Raw genomic sequence first — 11,889 nt, forward strand, 5'->3', positions numbered from 1 at the left:
CTGCTGATATTGCTACCTCAGTCTTTCTATTTCTCTGCAGGCCAAACTGATTGTGCCAAATAGCACAGCAGGGCTAATCATTGGCAAGGGCGGTGCCACAGTGAAAGCAGTGATGGAGCAGTCAGGGGCCTGGGTGCAGCTTTCCCAGAAACCAGAAGGCATCAACCTTCAGGAGCGAGTGGTGACCATCAGCGGTGAGCCTGAGCAGAACCGCAAAGCTGTGGAGATTATAGTACAGAAGATCCAGGAGGATCCTCAGAGCAGCAGCTGTCTCAACATCAGCTACTCCAACGTATCCGGCCCAGTGGCCAACTCCAATCCGACCGGCTCTCCATATGCCAACACGGCCGAGGTGCTTCCCAACGCAGCTGCTGCTGCTGCCACTGCCTCAAGCCTTCTGGGTCAGGCTGGGTTGACAGGAATGGGGGCGTTCCCAGCTGCCATGTCTAGTTTTTCCGGCAACGACTTGCTGGCTATCACCTCAGCTCTCAATACACTAGCCAGCTATGGTTACAACACTAACACCCTTGGCCTAGGCCTCAACCCTGCAGCCGCCTCGGGGGTTCTTGCTGCAGTAGCAGCGAGTGCCAATCCTGCTGCAGCCGCTGCAGCTAACCTGCTGGCGTCCTATGCAAACGACGCCTCTAGTAGTGCAGGCCATCCTGCTGCAGGCCTTGGCGGCTTCTCTCTGGGGTCTCTAGCAGCCGCTACAGGGGCTTCCAATGGTTACCTTAATGCTTCATCCCCACTTATGGCTTCCTCCCTTTTGGCGACAGAGAAGCTGTCAGATGGAGCCAAAGACGTGGTTGAGATTGCTGTTCCAGAGAATCTAGTGGGTGCCATTTTGGGGAAAGGAGGGAAAACGCTGGTAGAGTATCAGGAGCTGACAGGAGCCCGGATCCAAATATCCAAAAAGGGAGAGTTTATTCCTGGTACTCGGAACCGTAAAGTTACCATAACAGGGTCACCGGCCGCTACGCAAGCAGCACAGTATCTAATTAGCCAACGGATCACTTATGAGCAGGGCGTGCGTGCAACCAACCCACAGAAGGTGGGCTAAAACAAAAAAGAAAGAATGAAAAAAGATGAAGACAGCGAAGAAAAAGAATCGAGAGTCACAATGAATAGAAATTAAAGAAATGTCCAAATACCTGATTAATATTTCAGTTTTCAATGGGAGAATCACAAAGGAGGAGGTGGGGGAGACAACCACGCTAGGTGTGTGTAATATGTGAATGTGTTTTTAGGACAGAAGTCCTGATGTTTTTTAAAAGTTTGTGTCATGTCCTTTTAACAATGGTGATCAGAGTAGGTTTAACTGGTCCACTGCCAAGCTGCAGATTGAAGGGTGAGGATGCAGCTTCTCACACTCCAACACCTCATGGCTATTTTATAGTCTCTTCCTTTTTGTGTTGGGTCGTGTTGGGTTTTATTTCAGTTCAGCAAAAAGCTCAGCTCCTGGTCAGTTGAGTGAATCGAGTGACGTTCCAGAAGGCTTAATTAGAGCTGTCTTACTCTTTGTTTGCAATGTAGAATAGCATTGTTAGCAGTGAAGAGGTTTTACAACCAGCACCTGAGGTCACCTCAGTCTATGTGGAAGCAATCTGAGCATTACAATTTCTATAAAGGGAAATATATGTTGATATTTGTTAAATTCTGGCTTACATCTTAAATTACATTTCTAAATAAGGGAATTTTATATTTTAAAATTTGTTTTAGTACTTGGTCTCATTCAAACACAGATAAATCATTTAAACCTGTGAAAGCAGGTTGATCTGAATGTAAAAAGAATATTAGCTTGTTTTTATGATTTATTTACAGAAATCAAACATTTTGTTGCAGTGACAAAAATGTACTTAAACCCGGTCTGAACGTTACTGTTGCTGTGTAGCAAGCCAAGTTCAGGGGTTAAATAATCAAAGTGATAGGACAGAGGAGACACACAGGAATGTATAACTATATCATCATGACTACACACAGTTGCTCCCGCAAACGCACAATCACAGAAACACATTTGCGTATCCAGTCACAGTTGCAAACACATATATGTTATAGTTCAACCCTTTCTTGGTGCTATAGGATTTATCCAAAAACTCCTGGCCGCAAAATCTCTCCACTTGTTACCAATAATTTAAAACAGACATTTTTAACCCATTGAATCCAACATTAGTTCTTACCTAATATTTGATAGATTTTAGCAATTTGTGATTAAATGTGATTAATGATGAATTAATCCAATACTGGCCTTTTTGTTCAGCCCATTTTAGAACAGATATAATCTGACTCAATATTTGCCTTAGTAGCACATTTGTTGATCTTCTGAATAAGTTAATGCTACCCTCAAGCAGTCTAACCTTTTGACTGGGAATAAATGCTTAGAAAACCATTTCAGCAAGAGAAAAACATTTTTATAAACCACAATCTGTGAGAAGAAGCTATTGCCTTTACATTAAGGTTACCAAATAACCAAAACACAGTAATAATGGAAAGGAGGATGATGACACTTGAAAAGAAGGTTCTGTCTCTTTTTTGAGAGCTGTCCTTTCTGATTTGCATCACCACACACATATTTTTACAGGGAAAAAAATAGTTCCTAAAGCGCAATTGTCTCAGGCAGAGCTGGTGATAAAGTATTTAGGCAACTCTGTCATTTATGGATGATTGGTTGTCTAATGCAGGCAGGCTAATTGTCAAGCATGTTCCAAACACTGGATGATTACCTTAACTTCTTACTGTGCTGCTATCCATAGTATTCAATTCATCCTGAGTACACTGAGTCTCTGGAGACTGCACTGTGAGACATTAAGGAACACAATGTAATAAGTCTGTCCCTCTGTTGACGATGTGTGTATATTTTAATTTGCACATCACTGTCACATAACACAAGACCTACCAACACTGACAAATGGGACATTTGTCCCCGAGTGGGATAATTTTACTAATGTACTGCAATTCAATAAGGGGACAATACATGATCATTTATATTGTTGTACAATTACTATTCTCACAACATTATTCCTGCTCTATATCCTCCAGTCTTAGACAAACACACCTCCTCCCTAACACATATACACACATACAAGCACACACACAGACACACATCATCTTCAAATACATATTTTACATTGTCACATCATCCCAAGCTCTACTGATGGGACACTGGATACACAGCTGTGAGAGTTGGTGCTGTAAAGCATAAAATAAAATTCAGAATTGTACCATTTTCATTTCTAATTCAATTCATGTTTGATAGGAAAGATATTTAAAAAAAACTAGTCATCCTGAACTAAAATCTGACCACCAGTGAAGTAAGTGTCAAAAAAAAAAAAAAACCTTTTACTGCCCTCGATTTTGGGATATATTAACAAACAAGCACAAACAAAGAGATGTTTATCAATGCAACTGGATTGCTTTATTGCAGGGAGCGCTCCTTCGAAGCTCTACGATCAATACATTGTGCCAAAAGCGTTTTTTTTTCCTGCCACCCCTCTCATTCTCTGTCCTTTTTTCTTTGCATTTTTTTTCTCCCCACCCCCTGCACGTGGCTTGTTTCTCAGTGTCCTAAGAGTGCTCCTGTGTCCCCAATCCCTCCCCAACACCACCATCACCAGGTCTGTGCTCTCCTCCTGACACTGTGCTCTCCCCCTCTTTCTCCTTTCCTCCTTGTCTTTGTCTTCTCATGGGCAGTGTGTTGGGACTGCTGATGGTGAGGAGCTATGCACTTGTAGGGCGCAAGGAGGTTAAAAAAATTTTTCCCAGGTCGTAGAGTTCCGATGATTAAAATGTGCTGACGACACAGGCCTCCGAAAAAACTGTGACACCCATCAAGACCAACCAGCAATGTGAGCTCATTGAATCCAATTCCCTAAAAAGAAGGAGAGAGAGGGTTAGATGTCACAGTTTAGTAAATATCCACATGTGGGGTGAGCTCTAATCCAAAAAAGCTTAGTGAGGAAAGGGTGTATAAAACAAGTTCTGACGATGAGAACGTGTTTGTGACCTCAAACAATGACATCTTTTATGCATATCCTTCTATCTGAAAATTACTTGGATTCATCTCTGTGGAATACAATATGTCATGTCATATGATCTATATGTACTTTATTGTAGCTATTCTAGTTTGTAGTCCAAATGCAGTCCATCGTTGTCAATGCAATGTGAAACTATGTTATATTTGTGTGGATGATGAGAGTGCCAACTAAAGCCTGATTAAGATTAGCTTCGCAATTTGTTTGTGCATTACGATGACTCATCAAGCAGTGGTGTCCATATTTCTGTCATTGATGATTTAGTTTGACAGTAAGAAAATGTAAAGATTATTGGAAGCAATATAGTAGCATGTTGTCCTGTTTTGTGTTTAATGTCTGTTGTATGAACCTTTGAAACTATTAATATTTTTAATGAATAGGTTTACATGTACTTTTTGTAAGTTATGAAAATGCTGCTATTTGATAAGTAAACTATACAAAATATTTTAGTTGAAAAGATGTCGGATCTGTTGATTAGAGAAAAGCCGAGAGGCTGGAGCATAAAACGAGGTGTATAGAATAAGAATACTATATATAGTATTGGAAAGATAGTAACAGTAATAATAGACTCCATAGTACAACCTTTACCAAACTAGACCTCTGCAGCTTCTGAAATTGTAGATGTGCGATGAAATGTTTAGATATCCATAACTTATTTAGAAGTGCTGATCAAGTGCCAACCACTGTCTTTTGAGTTTTTAAAAAAGATTATCAAATACATAAGAAAATAAAGGATAAATAACTTTTTTGTGCATTGTTTTACCCATAGGTACATAGAGTAAGAGTTAAAGATTGTGACTTTTATGGATCCATGTTGTTTTACTCTCCATGCATCCCTTGTGTGTTTGTTTGACCTGTGGCTTAAGTACTGCTGTTTTCTCACAAATGTCTCTATAGGCCAGCATGGACTAAGCATAACATGTTATAAGCATTCATAACATAGCCATTAACAATCAAAAATGTGTTTGTGGAGTTAGGTGTTATCTTTTTGCACGTCTTCTATTGCATGGTATAAAATGTTTAAAAAAATGGAGGACAAAAAACCAACAAACATTTGTTGCGAGGTTACTTGCAACATTCAAAGACATAACGCTGCATGCAGTCAGTGTGAAACGCTTCAGTTCACTCGCATCATGTTTAAGAAAAAAAAAAAAAAAAGACTTTATTTGTTTATGTTTTTACATTGTGAGTTGGACGAGAGCTCATTATCGTCATGTTTGCCAAATGAAAAGAAAGACACATACACTCATTTGAACACACATGTGAGATCAAAGTTCTTATCGATCATCTCTCCAGAAACAATCAGGATGATTTGTTTTTGGTACAGTGAGGAGTATTACAAATGTGAAACAAGCAAACATGAAAATGTTCTTCAGTGCATTGGCTCCTTGTAGTTTTAGGATTTCATGCATGCTTTTCTTTACCTAACAGGTTGATTCTTATAGAGTCTGTCCCATAATGCTTCTCTTCTGTTTCTGTCACAACTTGAAAGCCCAGATCAAATATATGAATGTACACATATACTTGTTTTTCCCACTTTAGTTCTGTTAAATGTTTATCTGTCTTTGATATAAATTCAGGGCAGGAATGTCAAATACATGTAGAGTTAATATCTATGTCAATAACAGATTTCAGCTATAGTCAGGTAGGCCTCACACGGCCATAGTCATTAACCCGATAAGTTTTTTAACACAACTTCCAATTTGCTGTCAACATTATCTTGTTTGTTTAGTGTTGCATAAATGCACTTTACTGGTCACTTTACTGAGTGTGAAATGAAGCAAACCATGTTGGCTTTCAACAGTCTTCTTAATTTGATTCGATTGCTGTTGTTTTTTGTTGCTCTGATGTACCTCTTAATTATTTATTCCTAAATCCTGTCGGCTGTCTTGAATGATCTAAAAGAGCTGGGTTTTATACAACACAAGAAATGTAGCACTTTTTTCTTAACTTCCAAGACTTCTCCTTCACATTTCCATCAACAGAGGTCCCGGTCAATTAGATTTGTCCATTGATGTAAATCAACCAGAAAATTCTGTTCACTTTCTCATTTTTCAAATGACACATTGGAGTCAAAGCAACAAACTGGAGGACTCAAACCTAACATCTCCTAAAGAGAGAGACACATACTGTAGCTTCTGTTGCCTCTGCAGTCTAATCACTTTGGTCGTTTTATGTTTGTTATGTGCTGCTTGAATTTGTCATTGCTTTACCTCTAATCACAGAGTTGTAGGATGATTGAAAGAAGAGCTTGTTTTATGATAAGTTCCCCCCAACATAAAGCTCCATTAAAGGACAAGTAGAAATGCCAACTAAAAAAGCACCCACCCTGATCATCATTTATGTTTGGCTACATCTATCACACACTACTGTGCCAATCCTCTGAAATGGAATAAAGCAATTTTTAAGCCCAGGACTCTCTGCAAACCAGACATGAGTCCATTAGTTCCATTAATTGTTATTTATCTGTGACCGTTTAAACCTCCCAGGAACTTTATTGAACTCATATGTGTTGGATATTTTGCTCTCCGAGACTGTACTTATGTTCTAGTTTCCTGGACTTCTGCAGGGTTTAACGCTATGCTCAAGTCTAAACTGAAATAAGCATGCTGATACCTTGTCATCATTTTTAAGTCATTATAAAGCTTCTTTCTTGTGTTGTTGTTTACCCTGAGCTCTTTCCATCCCAGCCAAAAATTGACTGACAGCATAAAATCCGATATTCAAACCTAAGAAAAGTGATGTTTCCTTGATTGGGTCGATTATTGTCTTTGACATTACCAGTACTGTCTTTCATTCGGTGGAGCTAGAAGAATCCTGTGAAAGTCCACTGTTAACTAACCAAAGGGCTTTCCATGAGAGCATTTATATATCTCATAAGAATGAAAAAGTCCTTTGACTGATTTAAAAAAAAAAAAAAAAAATGCCTTCTTGTGCCATTTTAAAAAAAACAAAAAGTGTGAAGTTCATCATGGCAGGTATTTGTCAGTGAATGTGCCAAATAATTCCATACTGAGCCAAAAGGCTGCAACCTCCATGAACTGAGTGAGTGTTGGGTCACTGAAATGATTCCATCCCATTCCACTCCCAGTGAAAAACATCACCTTAATTGTGCAACGACTGAGCCCTGTGGCGCCATTATTATGCTGCCAGTCTTTTTTGTCAGAGGAACATCTCAGAAGCGGTATATTTTCTAAACAACATACTGTTGGTAAAAAGACAACAGATACTATGGTGAGAGAAGGGAAGGTTTTTCAAGGTGACATTGTTTTTATTCTGAGTTTGTTTGAACATTATTCATTAATGGATTTACCGGTAATGACTATTTAATGTAACTGTAGTACTGTGTTTGTAAAAGAAATTCAGTGAGTTGTGTTTTATGACTCGTGGACTACCAGTGAAGTCAGCATTTCAGTGTTAATAATCAAATTGTTTTTTAAAGATTATTTTTGCGATGGCAACAAAGAGTCATTATAAATGTTCATTTTAACAGCACTTGTCTTCTCTTGCTTTCATTTCTTCTTTTGGTATTTCAATCTTGAAATGTTTGTATCATTACAACCAGAACATTCCATGTAGAAAGATTTTTGAAGTGCCAAATCTAAATGCATAAATGTGAACAATGAGTAACACTTGACTCTTACAACAAAAGTAATGCAAAGGTAATTATAATTTCCAGTTGATGATTGCCTATGTTCTTATAAATAGTTGCAAGATTAGACTATGAATGATGATATGAGCTTTAAAATACTTCCAGCGCTCTGTCGTGTTTTTGAACAATGGCGGAGTATAAAACCAATGCATGCTATAACAAGAGAAAACACACTGTATAGACCAACCGACCTCTGTTGTCTCATGTTGCCTTTTACCAGGGAGTCTCCTAATCATGGTTGGGAAAATTGTAAAATGTGAATTTAATCCTTAACATACAACCTGGATGCTGCACTTTAATCACTGAGCGTACACCAAACCATAACGGAAAAACTACACTTCCCACAATGTAAACAGAACTGTTACACTGCTACCTCCCACAATGCACCATTCCTTTAAAGCGACAGGCCGTGCCGAATCAACAATAGTGTGTCAAATCCTGACCAAAATGGCGGCTCTCCATAGTTTATGCAAGGTTAAAAACAATCATTCTAAAAAGCCCTTTAAATATTTTTATGTGCACCTAAAAATAAATTAAGCGCACCTAATGTGCACCTTTTTAAAGGTGGACATATCTTGTTAATTGGTAATACATTAAACACATTTTTTGTTTTATATATTTCCACTAACCCTAACCATAACCCTTTCCACTCAGACAGATCATATAATATACCAATATCATAAAATTATATTACCTTTTTTTTTTTTTAACCAGCCCAATAACATTATAAGCCATTATTACGTTATCAGCTATTATTACATTATTAGCTTCAACACGGTGTGCACAGACTGACGCATAAAGGCATCTGATTGGTCCTTTTCGTTCAGACTGAATGGGAGGGAGTTTTTACAGAATTTCATCTGCATTGACTACCATACAATCTGAGCGGTAAGTATATATGTGAGCCTTCATTCTGACTCGTCAAATATGTGTTCGAAATCACCTCAAAGAATTAGGTTAATTTACAAAGAGCACAAAGTTAACTTATTAATGTGTTATATGGGGAGACTTTAAAAGAAGTATGATCGACAGGCTTCATGACACCTTATTCATGCTTATAATAAAGACAGGGTACCATAGTGTTACCATAAATCTAATATGGTTGACCTCTTGACCAAGATTTATCTTTTGGGTCATTGCCTGTTTTAGGGGAAATCACATGTTCTGTTACATAGTTTTTCTCCAGATATTAACAGATGAATGATTATTAATTAACTTCACACTGCTCCTCTAAATCCCAGCAAAGCTCTAAGAAGCCTTTTCTAATAAAACAAATCCTTTGCTCTCTAAAATCCCTTTGAAAGTATTTTGCTAATTTAATTTTGTCGCAGTTGGATAAGAATAAAACTACTTCCTGAATTATTCTTGAATGCTGGTACAAAGACACAGCCGAAGATGGGATCACCTTTTGGAGTCTTTCAACTGAAAGTCTTTGAAAATCAGAGATTTAAAAAGTAGTCTGGACCCTATATTGTTATAACCGAAAATCCACTAATCCAATACCTCTCACTAAAGATGAATAACTTCTGCACATCTCAATCTATTCAGCGCATCTCTATACCCCACTTTTCTTTGTAAAGCCTTGCAGTAAGGCATATATGTTGTGGAAGAAGGTAGCAATGGCCGGGTCTGAATGATAAAATTGCATTGTCAAGGTAACAGGTTGTTCTGAAGACTGCAAATATATTGTGTTGGGGGATGCTCCTATATAATATTTCACCTTTCAATTGCGGTAGCAATGAAATGCACTAGCATGGCTTTTTACTTCATCAAAGTCAAACAGGTAGCAAAAGCAAGATACGTTGCATTTATAATTTAAATGTATTTAACAGGAGGTCTATCTTCACCTAATTTGGATAAAATCTCATTTGCAAAAATTAAGTCACTGCGGTCAGAAACCTCAAGGTGAGGAAGCAAATCTTTTCAAATGATGAAGGGAAAAGGTCGAGATGGCTGAAGGAGAGAAGGCATCCTTTAGCGTGACTTCTGATGTAACCAATGATACCTGTATTACATGTGTAAAGTAATTTTACCTGGACTGGGATCCAAAGGGGATACTATATGTATCACTGCTCCTGTGTTAAATATAAAAAAACAACATATTCAGTTAATAATTTTAAGTCTTTAAATTTGATATAACAATTGACTGTATCTAGTGGTACAAAAATGAAATTGAATTTTGTTTAACCGAATAACAACAGAAAATGTAAAAAGGCCAATAAGAGGGATACAAAGGTTATCTTACAGAATACTCCTTTTGATGAGAGCAGGTGATAATGTGGATACAGCAGAAAAAGTAGTGCACGGCCATTGTTAAAATGATAATGCAACTATATGTAAAAAAAGAGATGTTGTGGCCTCAGAGCATATAAATAAGTCACTGGGGTAAACTAAGCTTCTTTCTTGGAGTAAGAACATAAGAGGTTTGTCAGGGCAAAATTGTTAGTTATGTTTATTAACATATTTACTCATAGACCTTATTCTTTTTAAGGCTTTAAGTTGAGACTTTTCATTTCTGCTGTCTCATGTTTTCTGCTCTCTTCTCGAGGTCAGCTTCCCAAAACACATCTTATCCCTTAGACACAGAGGCATGACACACTCACATGCCTACACACACTCACATAGTCACACATACACACCCAATACACATCCATTCATACACACAAACACCATACACGCACACACCTCCAACACTCACGACAATCAGGAGATACCAGAGAACTGGTTGTTTTGACCTAAAGAAGAAACTGTCTCTTTTCACCCTCTTCTTTCACCTCCACCCTGTCCTCTTTATCTCCTGGGGGGAGGAGGGAGGGGGACTGAGGGGGAATATACGTGATGAGTTAGAACTGTGCCACTCGGTCATCGGACGTCCGCCCGGGGCGGTCACTAATTTTGTCCATCTTTGTACTCCTTTTTATTTAGTTTTATAATAAACCTTTTTTATAAAATCATCAATGCCTCGCCTGGACTCCATCATTCAACCAGAGCAATAAATCATGTCTCCAAATGAGGTCAACCGCACATTTGCCGTAACAAATTAAACAGTAAATGTGACAGAACACAGGTTTGATGGCTAAACATTAAATCAAATATGATGAATGAAAAACCAGTAATCAATTATTGGCTGATTAAATTAGCATAATTAAAATCAATATATAAAGAGTTGAACATCAAAGCTTTCAATAGATAGATAAGGCGTTTCAGGGCCAGACCATAATGTCAAAGCAAAGGCTTCTAGCTGCTTGTCAAACATCTGAGTTGGCTGCTCTATGGCACCACCTACTGCAATTTTTCTGCACTTATGAACATAACACAACACTGACGTGATAGCCCAATAGGCGGCTTAGGGCCTGGCCTGCCCATAGTGACGAGCATGGTCAGTTTAAAGAGGATTTAACTTTTATTCTGAATTAAAGAGGAATTACAGCTCCCGTGTAAACGTGGCCACTGTTTGACAAGCAGCTAGTAGCCTTTGCTTTGACATTATGGTCTGGCCCTGCAACGCCTTATCTATCTATTGAAAGCTTCCTGATGAGGAAGATAAGTGACAGCAAATGGACAATCGGCAACGTCCTCAGCACATTTAACTGTTTTAACAGTCTACTGTCTTGCTCAAACCTTATAGAGCATCGACAGTCACCTGTCATCGGAGCATCAGTGAAATATGCTGCCCATATGCAATGCCCAGCTGATTCAGTTTGCTTTTGAAAAGGAGCACACTATAGTTTACCTTTGAGTGGAAACTTCTGCTTTACTGACACGGGATGAACTGGAGAGAGGACGTCTCTACTCAAAGTAAGTTTGTGTGTGTGTGTGTGTTTTTGTTTGTGCGTGCAAGTCAAAATATGGCGCTTTACCCTCCATCATTTGTTCGTGTGTGTGTATATATATATCCTTGCCTACCCTGACGTGCCGTCAGGGTAGGCAAGGTAGGCAGTGCCTACCCAAGGGTGAATTGATATTTTGATTATTTAATTATAATTTTATTTATTTTTTTTATTTTTTTTAATTATCATATAATTATAAATTATTTATTTTTCCATTTCCAATAGCCTACAGTACCGATAAATTTGAAAGTGTCCGCATTTTGTGCGTTTCATAGCCCAAATTACTAAACAGCGCTATTTCCTGAAACAGCTGTCTTTTTTTTTTTTTTTCGCTCCACTGTGGCAGAGGGAGGCCACGCCCCCTCCCAAAGGCACATTG

General features: G+C 38.4%; 1 protein-coding gene across 2 annotated transcripts in view; it reads left to right on the forward strand.

Moving 5' to 3' along the window:
• nova1 (NOVA alternative splicing regulator 1) overlaps positions 1-7,246 on the forward strand; it is a 54,877-nt gene extending 47,631 nt beyond the window's left edge. For both annotated transcript variants that reach the window (XM_028466231.1, XM_028466233.1), the window contains exon 4: positions 41-7,246. In XM_028466231.1, the coding sequence (XP_028322032.1) occupies positions 41-1,060 (1,020 nt within the window). In that variant the 3' untranslated portion in view covers positions 1,061-7,246. The remainder of the gene's footprint in view (positions 1-40) is intronic.
• Positions 7,247-11,889: the final 4,643 nt, after the last annotated feature.

Source organism: Gouania willdenowi, chromosome 14 (genome assembly GCF_900634775.1).
Source record: "Gouania willdenowi chromosome 14, fGouWil2.1, whole genome shotgun sequence".
NCBI classification, from domain to species: Eukaryota; Metazoa; Chordata; class Actinopteri; order Blenniiformes; family Gobiesocidae; genus Gouania; species Gouania willdenowi.